At 40.0% G+C, this 24,982-nt stretch overlaps 1 protein-coding gene across 3 annotated transcripts in view; it reads right to left on the bottom strand.

The window, feature by feature from the left end:
• GRM8 (glutamate metabotropic receptor 8) overlaps positions 1-24,982 on the bottom strand; it is a 512,161-nt gene that overhangs the window by 271,008 nt on the left and 216,171 nt on the right. For all 3 annotated transcript variants that reach the window (XM_050936122.1, XM_050936120.1, XM_050936121.1), the window contains exons 4-6: positions 5,717-5,852; positions 5,087-5,241; positions 4,447-4,584 (exon numbers count right to left, since the gene is read on the bottom strand). In XM_050936122.1, the coding sequence (XP_050792079.1) occupies positions 4,447-4,584; positions 5,087-5,241; positions 5,717-5,852 (429 nt within the window). The remainder of the gene's footprint in view (positions 1-4,446; positions 4,585-5,086; positions 5,242-5,716; positions 5,853-24,982) is intronic.

The raw sequence follows: 24,982 nt of genomic DNA, 5'->3' as shown, positions 1-24,982 counted from the left end.
AACCTATGTCTCCCACATCCCAGGTGAGTACCCTAACTAGGGGGCTACATTTTATAGGGTGGGGGGAACCTCATCCCCTTCTCCTCCTCCTGGTTCCATTTTGTGAATGATGCCTAAGTCCCTTTGTGAATCTAGCCCTCATCAACGTTCCCTCTAATTTTTTCCATCCATGTGCGGAATAAATTTTGTTATGTGCACGGAGGTATGTGCAGATGTGTGCCACCAGTAGAAACAAAAAACCTAGATATAATATATATATTTTTAAAAGTTACCATAGTGATAATTACTCCAGCCAGTACAGGTTAGGCATTTTAGAACTCACTACTCAAAGAATTTAATTTAAGTGTAAGAGAAATAAAAATTATGAAATGTGTAGACCAGTCAAAAAACTAAAATAACATACTTAGGCCACGTCTACACTACAGCATAAAATCGAAATTATTAAAACCGGTTTTATAAAACTGGTTTTATAAAATCGATTTTACGCGTCCACACTAGGGCACATTAATTCGGTGGTGTGCGTCCATGGTCCTAGGCTACCATCGATTTCCGGAGCAGTGCACTCTGGGTAGCTCAGTAAAAGAATGAGACCAATAACTTCGATTTCCGTCCACACTAACCCTAAATCGATATAGTAATATCGATTTTAGGGTTACTCCTCTCGTTGTGGAGGAGTACAGAAATCGATTTTAAGAGCCCTTAAAATCGATTTAAAGTGCCTTGTAGTGTGGACGGGTACAGCGTTAAATCGATTTAACGCTGTTTAAATCGATTTAACGCTGTAGTGTGGACCAGGCCATAAAAAGAATAAAATTACAGAGAATATATGTGCACTGCAGAAGTACCAAGAAGTAACAACAACAATAAATACAAGTATGTGTTGGGAGGTGAGTGTGAAAGAGACTCTGTGTGTGTGTGTGAGAGAGAGACAGACAGACAGACAGACAGACAGAGAGTGTGTGTGCTGGCTGATGGGGAAGTTTCTGAGATGCTGTGCGCTGTCTCTTTAAGGCACTCACTGAAAGCTCTCCTACTTCGTCCTGAGCTCTGTCTCCCCTCCCCCATCTGCGGAGATGGGGTGCATGGGCAGGGGGAGGAGGAGGAAAGAAAGAGAGTGTGTGCGCGCTGGCTGCTGGGGAAGTCTCAGAGACTGGGCACTCACTCACTTAAAATGCTGGTTCAGATCTCAGACCACAGCAGCTCTCTCCTACTCCGAGTCCTGAGCCAGGCTGTCCTGTCTCCCCTGCTCTGTGGAGATGAGGTACAGGGGTGGGGGGGAAGGGGACACCCTGACAATCAGCACTCCCTTCCCCCTGCTCACACCGCCAGCAGGAGGGTCCCAAGAGCACTGCAGGTGCAACATGGCTGCAAAGCAGCGGGGGATAGGGACACCTAAACCCACCCTGACAGATGTGTGCAGCTCTGCTAATCAAGTGTGTGGCACTTGAATCACTCCTGGGAGACCACCCAACCGCACAACTTAGAGGAATACAGGTCCCAAAACAATTTGGCTGAAACTATGCAGTGAATATGTGTCAAATTTGCGATTACTTTGGAGTCTGCTAAAACTGCATTTTTTGGTGAATAAACTATTTGTCTGAAATACTTCACCCAGCTCTATATACCACAATTGTGATGCAGGGAAAATTCTGATCAGGAGAACTGTTCCAATGGTAGAAACCTGGTGAATCCAGTTTGTCTTTTTCTGGATCACAGTCAGCTTTTTTCACTCTGAAGTGGTTTCTATTAACTTCATGGATCAAACTATTTGGATTTGGGTTAGATTGGCAGAAGCCTTAGTAGCAGACTGATGTAATATAAATCTGAAGCCTTATTTGGCTTCCATCCAGTTTCACACACTCTAGAGGCCTGGGTGCTGACTTCATGGGTGCTCCGGGGCTGGAGCACTGACAGAAAAAAACCACAGCAGCTGCTGAACACCTACTGGTGGCCCCACCAATCAGCGCCTCTCCCTACCTACAAGCGCCTCTTGCCTGCCACTGATCAGCTCAGAGCAGGAGCAGAGAGGGTGGGGCATGCTTGAGAGAGGGGCAGAATGGAGTGGGAAGAGGTGAGGCAGGTGAGCAGTGGAGGCAGGAAGAGGCGTGGTAGGGGTAGGGTCTTGAGGGAAGGGATGGAGTGGGGGCAGGGCCTGGGTCAGAGCAAGGGTCAGGCACCCCCTGGCACATTAGAAAGTCAGTATCTCTGTCTCTAGATACTTCAGGCTGTGAGCTGATAACAGGGCCAAACCCCACTTGGGTTGTTAAAATAGTGTGGGAACATTTATTTCATTATTGGTGGAGAAAATAGATGCTTCCCCTCAGAAGAACAAAGCAGCCGCATCTCTTAAAAGAGAGAATGAGCAAAGGCCTAATAACAAAACCATCTTCTGAAGCTGATAAACTTAACACTTATCACCCTGCCAGTAAACTTCTTTGTTGAGGAAGATTATTGAGAGGGTTGTGTGGAGGCATCACTGGCTATATCTAGAGGCCTCAGATTTACTTGACCCAACCCTATCAAGGCAGCACTGGGCATTGGCGTGGCACAGAGACTGGGCTGGTCCCTTTGGTGGATAGTAGACAGACGTCACATACGTACAGCCTACATTTGCAATATGGCAAACTGCAGCTGCATCTGCCTGTCTCAAATTTAAAGAGACAGCTAGCAGGAAAACAAGAGGGGAAAAGTTTCTAAGGAAGGTGAGACCAATGTGAACAGGGAATTGCAGATGCAAATAGTTCCAAAGGGAAGAAACTGAAATCCTAACTTGGGGCTGGGGGAGGGAGGGACAAGTGATCTATGTAAAAGCTATCCTAAGATTTTCAAAATAAAAGTTTTGCAAAAGTTGTGTTCATATATTTTCCTTTGATATTCTGATTCTAAAATAAAACTTGGTTTAGGACATTCACTGTTTTTACTGCTTTGATGTTTACCACCATTGTAACGGAACACACTTGACCATGAAGTATTGTTAACACATCGCTGGACCTGAAAAGGCCTAGATGAAGTCATGCTTCAGGCACTTTATTCTTTAGTCTCTGAGAGGACCTAGAATATAGTAATGTGCTATGATTCATTGCCTCAAGGGCTCTCTTATGGGGGGTAACACAAGAGTCTAGTCTGTCATACTTTTTTGCACTGTGCATGGGAGGCCATAATGAGAGAATGAAATAGTGTGGGCTGCAGTGCCACCAGGAAGCTGTTCTATGATTCATCAGATCCAGATGGACGGGTCATTCAGCATTCCCAGTGTTTGGCCAAAGAGGAGATGTCTGCCCCTTTATATGTATAACCAAGAGTTGTAACTAAAAATGTCCATAGTCTAAGGGCCCTGTTAGATCTTTGTCTGTTTCAGGATGTGCAGACAATATTGGTGTCCAAGAGTACTTCATTCCACCTTTTGTTAACAAACAGGCTCTTACTTTTTCTGTTAGAATGCAGAATGTGAGGCTCCGTAGCAATAATTTACACATGGAGCACATTACAATTGTGCTCCATAAACTGCACTGGTTCCCAATTTGTTTCCATTTGCAACTGAAAGTGTTGATTTGGATTTACAAAGATATGTATAGCCTGTCTCCTGTGCATCTCAGAGACCAACTCATGGTGCTTCAAATTCATAAATGTGGTGAGCTGGGACACCTAAGCTAACAGTCCCTGGTTAAAATTAGAACCATGCACTAGATGTATCAAGCTTTTTGTGCAGTGTTCACAAGAGCATATCAAAGAATGACCATTTCCTTCCCACAGGGAGCACTTTATTCAGTTCTTAGTCCTTAAACACAACATATAAACTGAGTAAGGACTTCAGGATCTGACCAAGAGTGAAGAAGACAAATAATCTCACTCGTAGCTTACATGTGTCAAGCGCGAAAAGAACATCAGTTTTGTCTTCATTTTCATTAAGAGCATATATATATGCATATATATATATATATATATATATATAGTTTGAAACAGTACTTCAGTGAAAAATAAGACCCAGTCTGAACTTCAGTCCAAATATTTACCCAAACCTGAACCATATCTTTAGATGTGGATAAATTAAATACCCCCTTTTGCTCCCCAGCAGGCCTCCTTTTGCCTTTTGACTTTGCTGAAACTCATCACATTTTCTTTGCAGGTGTAGCAATCACTGCTGGTGCTCTCTTCAAATCTTGTAAGTTCCACAGGGTAAAAGATATGTGCTCTCTTAAAGTGAGACATGCTATAAGGCTGACTAACAAACATGTGACTAAAGCAACACCCTAATAAGAGTTTGCACACTCCAATATAGACAAGAAGGTTTTAGAATTTATATTTCAAGGTGGAATGAGATTAGTATAAGAATACAATGAAATGTGTCGCAAGCAGCCACTCAAGGGACCAAACAAGTTTCTTACCAGTCTGTCTTGTAATGGATTACAAAGAATTTGAAGAAAATATTTTATTCTAGTGTGTTACCTGTGCATTTCTTGATATTGCTGTTTCTTTTTCCATGTGATCCTAACTTGCATCCAAAATTCTCCTCCCAAAATTCTGCAAACCACACATTTCTTCGATTATTAGCAAGGGTACGGCTCCGAAAATATCTATCAAATCCTAAAAATAAAAAAAAATTAAAAAACCATAAAAATATGACACAGGATGCAGAAGAATATATTTATAAGTTTTTGGTGGATTTGTTTGGATTGCATGAAAAGAATGCAATGCATATCTGCATTGCATAGTCATATAAACAACCTGAATACAGATTTTTTTAAAGAATGAAGTGGTATTTGGGAAATAAAAATAACTACATTTGCTATTAATATTTGTTTTAGAAAAAATGTTCTTGAAACTGCTATAGCAATTATTTGATGAAACCAAATCGATAATGCTGCTGTGAAATACTATAGCTGAAGAAAATGCAATGCAGGTGGTCAATAAACTCCAATTCAACATCAATATACGGCAAAGGCTCAATCTTGCAAGGTGCTAAGTGCCCTCAATTCCCATGGAGGTCTGCATTGCATTCAATACCCCATGAAGTGAATGGGAGATTCTCATCAACTAAATATAAGTCTTAAAGTGTGTCTTTTGTGTCATTACTATAAGTTCTTACCATCAATAGAAGCTCTTTTGGGCAGAATGGTGACTGCTCCTTCTGCAATCTCTTCCTGTTGGTAAACAGGTGAAATTTTTGACCCCCAACTATCTGAGCCAATCCAAAGAAAATGTCCAGTTTGATTAGTTTTTTTGGCTGCTTCTAATATTCGCCTGCAAATAAACAAATGACTAATTAGATACAATGCATTTACCAAGAAATGTTACTGACTAGAGTCCCCCTGCAGCATTGGTTCTGGCTATACATAAATAGCCTGTCTTTAACCAATTAGTCAATTGTTCTGACAGTCTAAAGCATATTTCTCAAAAGACACAGAGTTCGGCACTCAAGCTACAGGACTGTAAATATTAATTTGCCTCATCCTTACCCTTAAACATATTATTCTGTCTATCATTCTTATTTGTTTTATCTCTTTCAGTCCTCAAGTTACAATATACAGCATCTTCATTCTTAGTTACTAAGAAGTTTTGGGGTCTCAGTGGAGCAGTGGCATAGCATACCGCATAATGGCAACCTTACATTAGATTGAAATCTGAAATCTCTTAGGAAATCAGACACAGGCTCCCAGAAAGGGACTTTCTGCAAAGAGGTGACTTCTTCAACATAAAAAATTAAGAAAACAAGCACCTAATATCATCCTCGTTTGCAAACATGATCACTGCTCGAGCATTAGGAGTTTCCAACAAGCGCTTGATGATCTTGTCAAATTCTCCCAGTCTTGGTTCACGGGGGATTTTTAGTGACTGAGCGATGCAAACGCCACCTGCATACGCGCACACACACACACACACAAAAAAGCAAAACTAATTAATTGAGGTGAAACTCTGAACTGTTTATTAATACTTAACTTAATAAACTCATGGCAAAACAGACAAGGAAAACAAGATACCAGTTTGATTGGAAGAGACAGTTCAGTCAAAAAAACTATCATGTCCAGAGGGAGTGTCTAACTCTTCTAACCACTTGCAAAAATTAGCAATGATTAAATGCAACTCAAAGCTTAAACATGATGACACTTAGTGCAAGTTACCTATGTGTTTGTCATTCACTGTATCCAAAACTTTAAAGAACATATCAGGCCAGATCCTCAACTGGGGTAAATCAGCATAGCAGTGATTTACACCTCTTGAGAATCTGGCTCATCATTTTGTCACAGGATTACATTTAGCTAGAAAAATACCTGTGGGTTGACAGTTACCCTGCATTCAGAACCTCTTTTCCAGGGGTGGGTAAGCAGGACAATGATTAATAGTAAATATTGTGGTTAGAGGAATGAGACAGCAAACCTGTAGTCCTTTCATGGTAACCAGACACTGAATTTTTCCAATTGCTATTACAGTATTTTTAATTAAGTTGTCAATCATTTAACCATCTGGGTTGTCAATGAAAAGTCTAAATTACTAATTGCTGAATAAACACAAACTTAGAACCATATATTTATGGTTTTTTCCCTGACAGAAGCAGGAATTGGAGCTAATTTAGAACCTTTACATTTTAACTGTTCTGCAGGAAAGGATCCTTAAATTCAATGTTATCCAATGGAATAAATCCTGCAGTTTTGGAAGCTGTCTGCAGCACTGGTGGAATTTTAAGACACCATGGTTATATACATTTTGAGAATACTAGGCAAGAAATTCACTGAGAGCCTCTCTTATGGCACACTTAGTCAGGAAGGGCACCAAATCATTGTACCTCAGGGTTTTCAGCCTTTATATATTTGTTGGGGTTTTTTAAATATTATTTACCATAATTACTTTTTCCTTGAAATCAGGCTCCCTAATAGCCTTCACTCCAGTCCTAGATCTTCTGAAACACCTCATTGTGAAGGTGATACAGTCCACGAGCAATGGAATCTGAAGAAGTGCAGGATCCCAACAGTGACCGCGAAGGTTTTCTCATGTTAGGGAGTTTTAAAGAATAATTTTTAAACCTTAAAAATACATTATAACCTGGTGGTTTTTGCTCAAATATAGGATCCAGATTTGTATTTGGACCACTTACCACTATACTATGCACAATCCCATTGACCTCAACTATTTTCCACTCAGGTAGATCACAGTGCAGGGTCAGGATTTAAGCAAGTCACTAGTAGCTATCAGTATCAAACAGTATGAAACTATCAATTGTCATGAAATAAAAATGATGATTTTTTTAAAGTTCTTATGAAAATCAGTGGATTTGGTCAAGGACAAAAATGTCACCTTTTTCATCACTGGTCATGGACTTCTTTATGACAACAATCATAATCTCACCAGTTTGGTGAAAGAGAAAAGTTGAAAGTAAAACAAAGTAATGAAATACTATTTCACATTAAAACAAAAACACATTTTTGCATGTGAAAACACGTTCCATTTTGCTGCAAGAACAATGTTTGTGTTGGAAATAGGTTGGGGGGTGTTGTTTTTGTTTTCCTTCTGTAAAGAGGGTAAAGATAGAATAAATTGTACATTATTACATTTGTTTCCAGTGGGATGTTACCATTTTTGCTGGCAACAATTTTTTCTCTCATCACTGTATTAATAACCAGGTTCTCCACAAAAGATTGCTATTTTGTCAGTAACAAGAAGTAAGAACAAATATTAGGTGATCCTCATATCTACCAGGTATTTATGATGATCCAGTGGTGATATAAATGACAAGATGCTATAAAATGTTTGACCAATATTTCTAAAAATAAACTAACCTATTCTAACATACAATCAGAAAATAATCCCTCATTCTACACTATTTCTGAGTTAACAGATTTGCATACCTGACAATGAATGCTAAAAGAAATATTGAACAGATGTTCTGTAAATGTCTGTCATTTAAGAAATATGAGTTCTCTGGTTTTAAAAAAGTAAAGGCTTGAAAAACAACATTAAGCTCTCAACAGTAGCCAAAGTCATCCAGGCATGGGAATGAAAAATGACATAAAATAATAATAATTTGTTACCTCATAAATTTCTTGAGTATAATTTTGAACCCCTTCTACTCATGCAGTGGCTCTTAGGAAAAAAATATTCTCTCCACATGAAATGCAACCTCAAACATTACAAGTGCATATATATTATATACTGCATATTGTCATCGACATGGAATGGATATCAAGGAATGAAAAACTACAGTAGTTGAAAAGTTATTTTCCTGGAGTCCAAATGGTGTAGCAAAAACACCTTTCCATCATTATAGCATTAAATTCAGTCATGACTGCACTGTGCAACTTAACATCTCTACACTGAAGGTCTATTAGGAACAAAACAAAATGTACTTCAGCCTTATTGTTACATTTATAATGATTTCTGCAGGCTATCTTCTGACATATAAAACATTTTGTGTATATCCATATCTATTTATTACTTATACTGTTGTGACAAACAAGTAATAGCATATCAATTTACAGTTAATGATCAAATCTCCAGTTCCTAAAGCATAACAGAACAACATTAAGGTGACACCCAATTGTGTATAGGTACTGCCAGATTTGATCCTAAAATGCAAATATCTACACTTCCTTCATTCAAGTCCAAAACAACATTAGATCAGTGTAGTATTTTTATGTGTTTCTTATGTTTTGTTATGTTTTTAGTATCCTTTAATTATGAAAATCTGAAAATATCAATCTGTTAATGGACGTATTGCCAGACTCCTGGGGTGATTTCATTTAAGGCAGTCTGCACTGAGTGTCCACAAGTCCTATTGATGTCAAATGGAAGTTTACTTATTTGATTTCCTTAGACTTAGATAAGCACATGCTCAGAAAGTTAAAAGAATGCCTACTCAGGCCTGCATTTGCCCTAGACAAGAATTTGAACTGCAATCATTAAAATGCACAAGTCTCTTAGTTTTTCCTAACCAACAGTCGCTAGATAGAAACTAGACCCTGAAATTGAGTTGCAGGTGCTCACCCCCTTTAAGATCAGATGCTAAACTGGTTTCTGCTATTGTTGAGGAAAAAACTGAAGGAGCAAATTATCTAACTAGCACAAGGAGTCATTTCAGACATGCATATTTATGCCTCAATCCTGCAATGAGAACCGCACAGGGGAATCCAAGCAGAGCCCCAGTGAAGTCAGTGGAACCACCCTAGAGGTTCTCAGTTCAGTACTGATAACTTAATAAAGAAATGCCAAACTACAGTCTGTGAGAACTATCAGTATGGTCAGTGAATGATAATAGCTCTTATGAGCATGTGAGCAACTTGGTCACTTACAAGCCCAGATCCATAAAGCTAGTTAGGTACCTCTCTTCCATTAATTTCAGTTGAAGCCTAAATACTCTTGTGGATCTGGGCCTTCCTCTCCTATTTGCTAACTATTGCGTTACATAGTTGCTACCTAAAATGTCTAAACCAATGACTTATCTTCCCATCTTGTATTTATTAAAAGCATTTGTGAAGAAAATCTGAACAGTTACAATTACTGCCTGCCATACTCAGGAACAGGCCTTTATACAAGGCATACAAATCATGTTTCTTTCTGACACAGGCTGATTACTTATATATCCTTATGTTTAAGCATTCTCTTTACCCAAGAATTCCTCCTGCACAGAAATTCTCACTCTTCTAGAGAGAGATGGAGTTATATTTTAATTAAATTTACAACATACTATAACAAATATGATTTACAATATGGCTTTGGTAATGGTTTTCTTAGAACAAAACTGTGATGCCTCTTGATATATGTCTCTTGTAGTTGGCTGTAAATACAGCTGGGTGCATAACTGATTTGGGTTTGCTGGCAATTCTGGAAAAAACTGTTTCAGGTCAAATCAAAAACAAAATTTCTCAAAATTTTCTGAGACTCAAAATGTTTAAAAATTGTTTGAGATCTTTTAAATTGGATTTTGAGCATGGTTAGGGTATATTATATGTATACTATATACATCGTAGGAAATTTAGAAATGAAAAGTCTATTTGAACTGAAAAATTGAAAGGTTTCATTTCAAATATGCTGAAACAAACTATTCTGGCTGTTTGGAATTTGTTTTTTCCCCAAAATTAACAATTCAGCAAAACTAGCTCAAATCTGCAAAACATTTTGGTGTCTCTGCATACATATTTATGTCAACAAAAAATCTCAGGCAATAAATTTTACCCAGTTTTAGCAGTAAATGTGTTCATACATATTTTCAAATCGAGTCCCCTATCCCGCAATCATTTGCACATGTGCTTGACTTGCACTCCCATGAGTGGTAAATTAAAGCCCATAGGACTGCTTGGATCTTTGAAGTTATGCAACTGTGTAAGTGTTTGCAGAACCAGGGCCCTCGATACAAAACAGTTAAGCTGGAGCCTAAAATTTGCTAAAACATTACTACTGATCTCTCTCTCTCTCCTTTCATAATATTAATATATAATAAACAAACAATACATACTATGTTCAGAATATTCCATTTCTAAATAAAGAGCAGTAAACCCAACATCTAATAAATGAACATTTCCCGTCTTCTAATCAACTTCTGATTTTAAAACCAGTGTCGTTAAAAATGATCAATGAAATTGCTATACAAGAGGGCTTTATATAGGTTGCACTGATAGACCTATACAGATGCACACAGTTTGTATAGCAGAAATCATGACTCATTTTTGGTGCATTATGTGCCTCCATGGAAGTATGAGAAAGAGCAGTCCCTGTGCTCCCTTGAAGAGAGAGAAGAGATGGCCCTATCCACTCATGTACTCTCTCTTTCTCAGTTTCCCCATCTGTAAAATGGGGATAATACTTAACTACTCAGAGAGGTTGTTGTGAGTAGAGCTGACTGAAACTCAGAATTTCCAGTTCACAGGAAATTTTGACTTTTTGGTTTCAGCAATTTAATTTAATTTGTTTATTTATTGCAAATTTGAAATTTCCTGCAAAATGGAAATTTCAAAAAAGTTCACTTCAGAAACACTAAAAAATGGAGTTTCTGAAACAAAATATACTCCCCATGATCTCTGGTGGAAGCTGTTTCTGAGAGGTGGGGCAGCTGTGAAACTGACAAGAATCATGTCAATTTCACCCAGCAGCTACCAGGGATTCCAGCCCTACCAACAGTGGACATCTGGCTCCCCAGTCTGGCAGTCTAGGAAGTCTGGAAGCCTAGAGACTCAGGCAGTCTAAGGAGCCAGCAAGCCTGAGAATCTCCCAAATCAGCATCAGGGATCCCAGAAGCCCTGTGAGTCTCAACTACGGGCAGGGGTCTGCCCTGGAACCAAGGACTCAAGAAGCCTGGGCTGTCCAGAAGCCTGCCAGGGGAAATGGCAGGGAACCAGGCAGGGATCCTCTCAGGGACTGTTGAGCCCAAATTATTTGAAAACATTTTGGGTTCAATGAATAGGCACTTTTTGAAGAAACTGTTGTATTGGAGAATTTCCAACCAGATTATGTGAAGATTATAGCTGGTTCATGTTTGAACAGTGCTATGTAAGTGATAATTACTGTCTGGTTTTGTCTTTCACTTAACAGCTAATAATCTATGTGCTTTTAAACACAGGATACAGTTAGACCTGGTTTTACAGACAATGCATTGTTCAGTTGTTTTGTTTGTTGTGATTAGAAATCATGTCCTAAACAAATTGTTCAGTGCTAGACTTGGCCATTTTACAGGAGCTAAGTATAACAGCTGTGGGAAACAAGATATCAAGCCGACAATGCATGTTCATGAGGTACTGAGTACTGTAGATTTAGAAGATAACACCAGTACTTAGGATCAATAGCTTTTGCCTTCCTTTGTGTTTCTATAACAAGGGCAAAACTCTGATAAAATGGTAGTACAATGCCTATGTCATTTTGGAGGTTAATCTCATGGTGTGTTAAATACTTATTTTACCTCTCATGGACAATTCACAAGGTGGAGTTCTCACTGTAAACAAATATTCAAGCTAGTAGAAGTGGATGTTGGTGGAAGTGAAATGGGTATATAGAAAATAATAGCAGACACTGTTGTAAACTTGTGACTCCAAAAATAAACAGGACACAGGGAACAAGCTGAATGGATAACTAAGGGACACATTCTACCTAGGGTGACCAGACAGCAAATGTGAAAAATCAGGATGGGGGTGGGGGGTAATGGGAGCCTATATAAGAAAAAGACCCAAAAATTGGGACTGTCCCTATAAAATCGGGATATCTGGTCACCCTAATTCTACTAGTCTGAGCAGTACATAAGCACCGCATGCTTTAGACCAACAGCATTGAGATCAATGGGAGTAAACTATTGCTCCAGGTAGGGTGGCAGAATATAGTCCTGAAATTCAAGTTTATTCAGTTTTGGGACCACAACCACGCAACTCAGAACTACTTAGCTTTTTAAACTATTTTGTTTTCCCATTTATACAGTCAACAGTAACACTGTAAAAATGAAAAAGCATAGATCAAGGTCTGTACTTGCTCTGACATAACTTTGTTTCTCAGAAAATAGAGGCATTTGTCTCATCCCTCAATCATCACTTATGGCACACAGTTTTTTCACAACAGCTTTGGAGTAATCCATATTGTTTTGTACAGACTCACTAGAAAATAACAGAAGCATTATTAAGGGCAATCCTGCCCTTGTATGGCCATCCTTTGCCCTCATTTTCTTTCAGTTACTCCTTTTTATTTCTAAAATAATTCAAAGATCATAGAATCTGCATAGCAGTAGACAAAAGAAGCAAATAAATTCTTAATACATATGTACGGATAGTCTCCAGGTAATTCTTCATAAATATATAAAGTCAAATTCCAAAGTCCTTGTTCCAAATTGGGGAACTGGCAGCAGGGACTCAGAACAGGCTTCAGCCAGGCATCATCTTCTAAGACAACTGGTCTCTTATGCTGAAGGCTTTTCACTAGACTTCACTGAATGGTGAAGATTTGGGGCAAAATGAAGTCAATAGGATTGCATGTAGGCACAGAATAGGCCAGCAGAGAGGTAGCAGGATGGTGATTTACAGAGACTAAAAAAAGATAGGAGAAATGAAGGATTATCATACCCATTATCCAAATGAGGAATTGTGACACAGAGATTAAATGACTCTCCCACAGTCAGACAAGAAGTCCACAGCAGAGCCAGGAACTGAACCCAGATGTTCTGAGTCCTGGATAGAACAACTTGGTTTGAGAATTGATTTGCTGGTGGGGTATGCAAGCTAAGATCAGTGCTTATTGGCAGCTGTGGTGGTTTGCTTTCACAGTAAAGGCCAAATTGCTCTTGGGGGTTATATTATTGGGCAGAGGTTAGCCTTAATTTCTGTTTAAAAAAACCATAATTTTAATATATACAATTATTTTTCTACAGGTTCTAAGTACAGCCTATTATAAACCTAGTCCCAGATTTGGACCTTAGCGTCCAAAATATGGGGGTTAGCATGAAAACCTCCAAGCTTAGTTACCAGCTTGGACCTGGTAAAGCTGCCACCACCCAAAAAATTAGAGTGTTTTGGGGCACTCTGGTCCCCCCAAAAACCTTCCCTGGGGACCCCAAGACCCAAATCCCTTGAGTCTCACAACAAAGGGAATAAACCTTTTCCCTTCCCCCCTCCAGGTGTTCCTGGAGAGAGACACAGAAGCAAGCTCCGTGAATCTAAACAGAGGGACTCCACCCTCCCCGTTCCCAGTCCTGGAAAACAGAATTACCGAGAGCTAATCTCTCTTTCCCCCTCACCCAGAGGGAATGCAGAGTCAGGCTAGTAAATCTAACACACACAGATTTCCCCCTGACTTCTTCCTCCCACCAATTCCCTGGTGAGCACAGACTCAATTCCCTGGAGATCCCCACTAAAGAAAAAACTCCAACAGGTCTTAAAAAGAAAGCTTTATATAAAAAGAAAGAAAAATACATAAAAATGGTCTTTCTGTATTAAGGTGACAAATACAGGGTCAATTGCTTAAAAGAATATTGAATAAACAGCCTTATTGAAAAAGAATACAATTCAAAGCACTTCAGCAACTATAGACATGTAAATACAAAAAAAACATATAAATCACTATCTGATCTTTTGTACTTACAACTGGGAAACAGAAGATTAGAAAGGCAGGAGACAGAAAAAATCACTTCTCATAGCCGAGAGAGTACAGGCAGAAGACCCAAGAGCAAAGGACTCACACACAAACTTCCCTCCACCCAGATCTGAAAAAGTCTGGTTTCCTGATTGGTCCTCTGGTCAGGTGTTTCAGGTACTTCTTTCCAGGTGTAAGAGACATTAACCCTTAGCTATCTGTTTATGACACAGCCCTTCAGATGTGAGGAAATGGACCAAATCCACTTCCCTGCAAAATTACACATGTACCTATTTTTTGGGTCAAACAGGGTCAGGCCTGCAGGAACACCCAGTGTTACCCTATGCAATGATCTTGGACTGCGTGAGCCCTTGAAGTAGGGAGACCAGAAGTCCCTTTTTTTAAAGGGACAGTCCTTTATATAAGCACTCCCGCAGCCAGAGCTGGCTCTACCATTTTTGCCACCCCAAGCAGGAAAAAAAAAAAAAAGCCTCCCAGATTGTGCCGCCCAAAGAATAGATGGAATGCCGCCCCTTAGCATGTGCCACCCCAGGCACGTGCTTTCTCCGTTGGTGCCTGGAGCCGGCTCTGCCTGCAGGTGCCCTGACTTTTTCTTAAAAATGGGCAAATTGTCCTGTATTTTCTGTCTCCCCACCTCCTTTCTGCCCCCGCCCTCATCAGTAGTGGTGGGTTCTGCTGCTGGACAGATCCCTGCTTGCCAGCCACTCACCCACAAGCGGTGAGTAGGGGGGTCCAGTGGTTGATGCTGGGGGTGGGTGTGCAAAGTTGATGTCAGGGCAAAGATGCAGTGCTTGGGGCCAAGCGCTCCCCCTGCTGGTCTGTCAGCGCAGCCCCCGCCGCATGTTGGCTCTCAGCCAGCAGTACCCTGCTCCCCGTCCCATTTCCGTCCGACACTGGCTGCGCACTGTGAGCTGCGGTGGCTGGTGCGTGCAGGCAGGTGACAGGCAGAGGCTGGTTATGTGTTGCCTCTCCAGCCCGCCCATCAGCCCTTTACGTTCTCCCTCTCGTGCTGGCCTCTCCCTGCTTTGCCCCTTCACACACACACACACACACACACACACACACACACACACACACACACACACACACACACACGAGCCCTGCTGCTCCTCCATATCACCCCCACCCTCCGATGGGGTGCATCCCATTCCCAGCGCTGTGCGGAGAACCAGCCCCTGGTTGGAGTGCTCAGCTCACCAACAGCCTGGCTGGCAGGCTCCTTCCGTTCCCCACTGCCTCTGGCTGGGCCGGTGCCCCAGGAAAGCCAATAACCCTCCAGCCCAGGGCACTGGCCAGGAGGAGCCAAGCCCTGTATGTGCCAAGCCCCGCACACAGCGCTGGCTCAGGGAAGCCTCTCCGCCCCTCCCCTAAGCTCTGGTGGAGTGATCGAAGGGGGAAAATTTCCAGCCTGTTCACACCCCGAACCTGCAGGCTCCACAGCCGCCCCCAGGGCAGGAGCTTAGCACCCTCTTATTCCACCTCCCCTACCCACTCCTGGGTGCTTCCCCCAGGGAAAGCGGGGATGCTCCGTTCCCTAGGCACCCTCCCCTCCTGAGCCACCTCTCTGGCCAGGTTCGCTGAACCCCCTGCAGCAGTCAGGTTCCCTGGGCCCTGGTGCACAATGCATCCTTAGGGCTTAACCCCTTTCTGCATGCACTGTAGCTGAGGAACAGGAGGCAGCTGGGTTATGTCAGTGTAGAGTGACCAGACAGCAAGTGTGAAAAATCAGTACAGGGATGGGGGTTAATAGGAATCTATATAAGAAAAAGACCCAAAAATCAGGACTGTCCCTATAAAATCAGGACATCTGGTCACCCTATAAAATCAGGACATCTGGTCGGTGGCCAGCAGCAGCCTGGAGGTATTAGCTATGCAAGCAGAAAGGGACAAGCTGCTTCCAGCCACAGGTGCGGAGGAGGAGGCGGGAGAAGAAGAAATGAGCGCCACAAAAATACAGGCCAGGTCCTCCCTTCCCACACTCCTCCTCCCTTGTGGCTGGCAGCAGCTCCTGTGCCTTCCCTCCCGCACAGTGTTGAAAGTCTGCTGCTGGCCACATTTTGGGGTGAACTCTGGCAGAAATCTGGGGAGGGGAAGCATGTGACCCTGTGTGGCACCCCTCCACCCACATGTTGCCTCGGGAAGATGCAGCGCCAGGTACCCAGAGAGGCGGGTCCATCCTGGGGGCCCAAAAAGGCCTGGAGGGCAGAGAGCACCGGGCAGGGAGGGTCAGGTCAGTCAGTCACCTCTCGTGGTGTACAGGAATGTGTGTGTGTGTCAGCTCTCCCCATGCGTGGGAGGAGTAGGGATGTGTGTGTCACCCCTCCCTGTGTGAGCCTTAAAGACAAGGTAAATAAAAAGAATCCAGCTGCGCAATATTTCTTTTTAACAGGGGCTCAGTCAACTTGGTGTTAATTTGAATGTTTGTACTGCATAGTTCTGACTGATTGCTGTTGAACTCACTTGAATATGAGTAATTTTACCAGGTGTCCCACATTCAACATAGGGAAATATGGTCACCCTACATTGAAGGCCTTCAGTTTAAGCAGCTGTTCAGATCTTGAACAGTGTGGATGCTTAGAATTTGAATACTGGAAGGAGTGACAGTTCAGTTCACAGGGCAAGTGACAGTTCAGAGTAGCAGCTATGCTCCTGCTTTCACTGCTACCAAGGCAAGGGCACCTTTAGGAATTGTCTTAGGGTATTTAAGTTGCAACCAGTTGGCTAAAAATCAGCTGCTTGTATCTATCTTTGCTAACCTCAACCATTTTCTATTGTAATTTAAATTTGTAGTTGTTCAAGTCTAGATGGATACATTTACAAACTAAAGATTAAAGCTCACAGGTTTATTTTTCAAAGTCAGTGTTTTACTTCTTGTAAAACCAAAAATCTTGTGGCTTATCATTCCCACAAATTCCTGCACAATATCCCAGCAGGCAGCTACAACATTAGCTGATTCTGCAGTCCATCATGGCAATGTTCTTTGATGTAGGTAACAGAAGGAAAAACATTTAATAATTTATCATACTTTGCTTTGAAAGCTTCAAGCAGCACTCAGTGTCCAATATACTAAAACATATTGTGTTTTGATGGATGATATGAGATTTTGTTGTGATCTATTAAAAGCGAGAAAGGGGGGCATGTTTAGACCCACATCAAGTTACTGGGGTTTAGCGAAAATGCACGTATTCTTTTGCACAAATCTTTAATAGCTGAATGGTAGTGTGTTCAATACGTACATGAAGTCATTAGCTCCCCTACTCGTGGCTAACAACAACAGAGAGGTCAAAGCTTGTGTCAATTACTCTCTCTCATTATTTCAGTAGATGGTCTTTTAAGGATGACTTATCAGCTTTTCTGTACTATTTTATGGCTTGGTGGTATTGGAAATGTTTAAAAATGTATTTGCTTAAATTGCACGTGGTCATCAAAGAGCATCCACATTTCTGATAGGTGTGAATAAGAAACCAGAAACCCAGATATCTATAGCTGTAGCTATCTATCTAGATATAAAATAATAGGCAAAACAAGTTTTAAATCTAACATGTAAAGAAAGGAGGCAAAAAAAGTAAAGACTCAACCTTGCTCCCATAGAAGACATTTGGCCATTGACTTCAGTGAGCAGAATCAAGCTCTAATATAACGTGAAGAAAAGGGAAGTGTTTTTCTTTGTATTTTTATTTTGAATAGCAAAAGTTTCTGCAGCAGAAGTACTGAAAAGTGTGACCATCATCTGCCCCCGCACCAGAAGAGAAATAACTTCAAGGGATTTTATCACCATAAGTGAAACTAATGAAAAATCTCATTTTTGCAGGTTTGCAAAAAAAAGCAACACATTTTTCATTCTTGCTTTGGCTCTTCACTGCTATTTGTGAAAATGAAAGCCAGCATTTATAGTCCTGGAAGTGAGAGGCTGAGAGAAAAGCTCATCTGTAGTAAGGATACTTATGAATGGGTGAATATCACATCACCTGCCAAAAGACTGAATAAATGGGTTTTTTAAAGGGCTGCAAGGTTGTGGGCATGGAATTTTCCCTACAACTATGAATCAGGGTCTGCAATATCTATATAGCTGGACTATAGTGGACACAGGATGCTATGCCAAACTCAGGCATGGTCCGTGGCCAATAGATTCTGACTGTAATTCATTTTCAGTTACAATTGCTATTCATTTGTTGCAATTTTTATGAGTCATGTTTTTTGCAGACATAATAGATGATCTGAATGTCTCTTCCTCAGGGTAAGTGGCACTTTCTACTGCTAGTAGATTTGGAAATTGGAGAACATGTTGTTCTTGAATATAGTGTGCAAATAAAGGGACAATGCCACTATTTGTGGTACCACTTTCTTATTGGACACTGGTAATTTTTTAGTAAAGCAGGAAGAATGGAGTTTATTTAGTTTGTTTTTTAGGGAATAGGGAACTTGTGGACAGCAGGGATTTCTAATCCCCCTAAATTTAAAAGGTTTGCAAAGTGTATTGGGCTCAAACTTGATATCATCAAATCAGATCAAAATAAGGCCTTTGGAAATATATGAAACAACTTATTCTTAATTTAAATCATTGTTCAGTTGTATAAAGATCAGGCCCTTTCTTTTCCACTCCTCCTCCCTCCCCACACCCTTATGATTATTAGAAGAGATGTGTCTACATTATAAAAATCAGATCTGGATCCAAACTTTCCTAAAGTTTCAGGGAGTTCAGAACCAGGGTTTTGATTTAACCTATTACAGAGAACATGGTCCAGGTGAGGAAAAAATCATTTCCAAGCTTGGTTGTTTTTTTTTTTTTAATCCATCATCTCCAAGTATAGAGGTGATCAGAACAGGTGACTCCACATGCTCCATTTTCTCAAAGATTTCATTTATTTCTGAAACTATTGCTTATTATCTGATCCTGCTCATGTGACATGGGACTAGGTTGCAAAAGGCGAATATATCCCTGTGAAAAAGGGGTCAGTATCCTACCACCTCCATTGGCTACTGTACATTCCTCAGCATACACACTAGCTGATTGGTGGGGCTTGACAGGCCTCTGCTGATCGAACATGCACAGTTGGTATCACAGGCCTGACACAGAAGCTTCTAGCATTCCTAGAGCTGTTTGCATGTGGTTTCTCCTATTTGGGAAATGGCTGGAGTTTGCCCAAAGCATTTAGTTATACAAATGTACTCCTTCCCTCCTCTAGGCTAATTCATCCCCTGCAGGAATCTTTGGTTTAACTTTTTTAAGTTTCATTTCCACCCCCACCCTTTATTTTATTTTTAATATTTAATCAGTTACAGATGAGGGCTTTGTTGCTTTCTTAAAATCTCTAGACTGTGTTATCAATGGCTCCCTGGTGACCCATCTTCCCCTGCACGCTTCCTCTTGCTGTTGTGATGGTCAGCGACTGGCCTCAAATTGCCTGTTGTATTTTGTATTTTTTTCAGTCATCCAGAACTGTTTTTTCTGATACTTTTAACAAAAATATCTTTCTTGTTATTTTGGATCTGTTTGGCCTGTTTTTCACAGCTTGTGGCTTCCTTTAAGTAATAACCACCAGGGACTCCAAGCACCGAGTGCTCAGTCCCCATGGCCTTGCTTCTGCCCTTACCGAAATAGCAGGACTATAACAGATGCATTGTTTATAGTGGGTTTAAAATATAGCAAAAAAGGACCCTCTGTCTCACTGTGTCCAGTTCTCAGTCAGTCATTTCTGGCATGCGAAAATGCAAGATCAGACCCTCTGTCTCTGTCTGGCTTCAGGTATGCATTGCTGGAGTCACTAGTGGGGAAATATTATAAGTAGGGCTGTGGATTAATGCAGTTAACTCTCATGATTAACTCAAAAAAATTAATCATAATTTTAAAAAAAATCGTAATTAATCACACTATTAAACAATAGAATACAATTGAAACTTATTAAATATTTTTGGATGTTTTTCTACATTTTCAAATATATTGATTTCTATTACAACACAGAATGCAAAGTGTACAGTCCTCACTTTATATTATTTTTATTACAAATATTTGCACTGTCAAAATGATAAAAGAAATAGTATTTTTCAGTTCACCTCATACAAGTACTGTAGTACAATCTCCTTATCGTGAAAGTGTAACTTAGAAATGTAGATGTTTTTGTTGTTACATAACTGCACTCAAAAACAAAACAATATAAAACCTTAGAGCCTACAAGTCCACTCAATCCTACTTCTTGTTCAGCCAATCGCTACAACAAAGAAGTTTGTTTACATTTATGGGAGATACTGCTGCTTGCTTCTTATTTACAATGTCATCTGAAAGTGAGAACAGGAATTCGCATGGCACTTTTGTAGCTGGTGTTGCCAGGACCGGCGCTAGGGGTTTGAGTGCCCTAGGCGCACGGCTATTTCGCTGCCCCACGCGCTGGTCCCCCGGCTCCGCAGTCCTACCTGCGGACGGTCGGCTGCTCCCGCAGTCATGCCTGCGGGAGGTCCACCGCAGCCACGCGAGCAGCCGACCCTCTGCAGGCACAACTGCGGCAGCTCCACCGGAGCCACCTGCCACCCCCTCTGGCAAAATGCCGCCCCCTAATAATGCTGGCGCCCTAGGCGATTGCCTAAGCCGCCTAAATGCAAGCGCCAGCCCTGGGTGTTACAAGGTATTTACATTCCAGATGCGCTAAAGATTCATATGTCCCACCATTCCAGACAACATGCTTCCCTGCTGATAATGAAATATGTGTTAATTAAATGTGTTAATTAAATTTGTGACTGAACTCCTTGGAGGAGAACTGTATATCTCCTGTTCTGTTTTACCTGCATTCTGCCATATATTTCATATGGCAGTCTCAGATGATGAACCAGAACATTTTCAGAACACTTTCACAGCAGATTTGACAAAATGCAAAGAAGGTACCAATGTGAGATTTCTAAAAATAGCTACTGCACTCGACCTAAGGTTTAAGAATCTGAAGTGCCATCTAAAATCTGAGAGGGACGACGTTTGGAGCATGCTTTCAGAAGTCTTAAAAGAGCAACACTCTGATATAGAAACTACAGAACCCAAACCACCAAAAAGAAAATCAGCCTTCTGCTGATGACATCTGATTCAGATGATGAAAATGAGCATGTGTCAGTCCTTTCTGCTTTGCATTGTTATCGAGCAGAATCCATGATCAGCATGGATGCCTCTCTGGAATGGTGGTTGAAGCGTGAACATAAGAATGGCAATCCTGGGTCAGACCAAAGGTCCATCTAGCCCAGTATCCTTTCCTCTGATAGTGGCCAATGGCAGGTGCCCTGAAGGGAATGAACAGGTTATCATCAAGTGATCCATGCCCTGTCACCCAAACCCAGCTTCTGGCAAACATAGGCTAGGGACACCATTCCTGCCCATCCTGGCTAATAGCCATTGATGGACCTATCTTCCATGAATCTATCTAGCTCCCTTTGGAACCCTATTATAGTATTGGCCTTCACAACACCCTCTGGCAAGAGTTCCAGAGCTTGACAGTGCGTTGCGTGAAAAAATACTTCTTTGTGTTTGTTTTAAACCTGCTACCTATTAATTTCATTTGGTGGCCCCTTATTCTTGTATTATAAGGAGTAAATAACACTTCCTTATTTACTTTCTCTATACCACTCATGATTTTATAGACCTCTATCATATCCTCCCTTAGTCTCCTCTTTTCCAAGCTAAAAAGTCCCAGCTTTATTAATCTCTCATCATATGGAAACCATTCTATACCCCTAATCATTTTTGTTACCATTTTCTGAACCTATTCCAATATATCTTTTTTGAGATGAGGCGACCACATCTGCACGCAGTATTCAAGGTAGAGGCATACCATGGATTTATATTGAGGCAATATGATATTTTCTGTCTTATTATCTATCCCTTTCTTAATGATTCCCAACATTCTGTTTGTTTGTTGTTTTGACTGTCACTGCACATTGAGTGGATGATTTCAGAGAACTATCCATGACTCCAAGATCTCTTTCTTGAGTGGAAACAGCTAATTTAGACCCCATCATGGTATATGTATAGTTAGGATTATGTTTTCCAATGTGCATTACTTTGCATTTATCAACATTAAATTTAATCTGCCATTTTGTTGCCCCGTCACCCAGTTTTCTGAGATCCTTTTTTAGCTCTTCGCATTCTGCCTGGGACTTAACTATCTTGAGTAGTTTTGTATCATCTGCAAATTTTGCCACCTCACTGTTTACCCCTTTTTCCAGATCATTTATGAATATGTTAAATAGGACTGGGCCCAGTACAGATCCCTGGGGGACACCACTATTTACCTCTCTTCATTCTGAAGGGACATATGAATCTTAAGCGCATCTGGCACATAAGTATCTTGCGACGGCAGCTACAATAGTGCCATGCAAATGCCTGTTCTCACTTTCAGATGACATTGTAAACAAGACGCGGGCAGCATTATCTCCTGCAAATGTAAGCAAACTTGTTTGTCTGAGTGACTGGCTGAAAAAGGACTGAGTAGACTTGAAATATCTAAAGTTCTACATTGTTTTATTTTTGAATGCAGGTCTTTTTTGTACACAATTCTACATTTGTAAGTTCAACTTTCATGATAAAAAGATTGCACTACAGTACTTGTATTAGGTGAATTCAAAAATACTACACCTCTACCTCGATATAATGCTGTCCTTGGGAGCCAAAAAAACTTACTGCATTATAGGTGAAACTGTGTTATATTGAACTTGCTTTGATCCACCGGAGCCACACACCCCTGGAGCACTGCTTTACCATGTTATATCCAAATTTGTGTTTTATCAGGTGGCATTATATCGAGGTAGCGGTATATTTCTTTTGTTTTTTTACAGTGCAAATCTTTGTAATAAAAATAAATATAACATGAGCAGTGTACACTTTGTATTCTTGTTGTAATTTAAATCAATACATTTGAAAATGTAGAAAACAATCCAAAAATATTTAAATAAATGGTATTCTATTATTGTTTAACAGCACGATTAATCACGATTAATTTTTTTATCATGCGATTAATCGCGATTAACAGCCCTAATTAAAAGAAATAATTAGTTTATAGGAATTTTAAAAGAAATCTCTTTTGCCCATTACCATCTTCCAGGCTACTAACTGGCAAGGATTTTCTTTATGTATGTTCTTATCCAAGCAATTCAATCTTAGCAAGTCATTTAAACAAAATTGTCCAAGCAAGGATTGATGCAGTTTAAAATGCTTTGTGTCAATATTTGAATTGGGTTAAAATGGATGGTTTGGTTTTGTGCACATAAACATTTCCTTTCATTTCAATAAGTATAGGTTTCTGTTTGCACTGTTGAGTTACATTTGGAGTTCAAAAGCCATTCCAAAACTCAAAGTAAAACTCAGTAAAAACCTCTCCATTTCATCTAGTTTTCTGTCAAATCATACAAAAACAAAACTTTGCATGATTTTGACTCCAAATCATCAGACCTAATCATAAAGAAAATTCACAGGTGATTGCAAAATCCTTTCACAACCCTGGATTTGATTTGAATTTGTAATGAAATCTGTTACCAGCGAGACAAATTTCACATAGTTTCAAGGTCTGCTGTAAAACATTTCATGTGGGGCCAACTGCTGCCACTCTATGGTTTCTCCAAGTAGTGTTCCTAGTATGTTCACTTACAGGCTTGTACCCAAAAGATCCAATCTGCTTTCATTGATGTTACTGTCAGACGGGATCTAGCTCTAATTGCTCTTGGATGTCATATTTATCTCCAGCAGTGCTAACATAGTGTGGTTCTCTGTTCACTTTTTAGTCTAATAAATTCACAGATTTTAAGACCAGATAGAAGTACTGTGATCATATAACCTGACCTCCTGCATAACTAGAGCTGGTTGAAGCATTTTTGACAGAAATTTTCCTTGGAAAATGCAGTTTCACTGATACTGAAATCTTTCATAAAAATGTGTTGATTAAAAAAAAAGAATGGAAAATAGGAAAAAAATCATTTTGACTTTCTTGTTTTGTTTTAACAATGCTGAAAGATTTCACGTAGTTAAAAAGTTTTCAGTTTGTCTTTATTATTTTGAATCATTGTGTTTAGACTTTTATATTCTATTAAAATATTAATACATTTATATATGCTTCATATTATATTATGTTTCAAAATTATCAAAACTAAACATTTTGACATTATCAGAATAAAATGATTTGACTTTATCTAACTAAAACATTTCAAGTATCTCAAATGACATTTTTTGGGAATTTTCATTTCACAGAAAATTATGAAATGTCAGGTTTTCATTTCGATTCGGAACAATATTTTTCTGTAAGGTCAGAATTGTCTGTGCAGTGGAAATTCTATTTTCCAACCAGTCCTATAAAATAGCACAGGGCAAAAAGCCTCACCCAATAATTTCTGCATCAAACCCATAACTTCTATTTGAATTATAAGCATATATTTTAGAAAAATACGCAGCCATGATAAAAACTTCAAGGGATAGAAAGTCCACCACATTCCTACATAAGGTGTTCCAATGGTTAATAACCCTCACTGTTCTTTATTTCTAGTTTGAATTTTTCTAGCTTCAGGTTCCAACCATTGACTCTCATTATACCTTTTTATTCTAGATTAAAGAGCAATCTACTATGAGAAAACTATTCCCCACATAGTTACTTGTAGACTGTGATCAAATCACCTCTTTACTTTTTCTTGGATAAACTCAATAGATTAAGTTTCTTTAGTTGCTCACTGTACAGCAGGTTTTCCAGTCTTCAGATCATTCTTTAAGCTCTTTTCTGAACTCTTCACACTTCAAAAAATTGGAAACACCAGGCTATACTTTACTTCAGTTTACAATACTTTCTGAGCTGAAAATTTGGGTAATAACCCATTGAATCTAAATGTGTTAGTGAATTTTCCTCTGCCCACTTCTTCCCATTGTGAGTTATAAAATATGAAGAGAATAAAACTAAACCTTATGTATTGCTTC

The sequence above is a fragment of the Gopherus flavomarginatus genome, chromosome 1 (genome assembly GCF_025201925.1).
Source record: "Gopherus flavomarginatus isolate rGopFla2 chromosome 1, rGopFla2.mat.asm, whole genome shotgun sequence".
Classification (NCBI taxonomy): Eukaryota; Metazoa; Chordata; order Testudines; family Testudinidae; genus Gopherus; species Gopherus flavomarginatus.
This window is presented reverse-complemented; position numbering and strand designations above follow the sequence as displayed.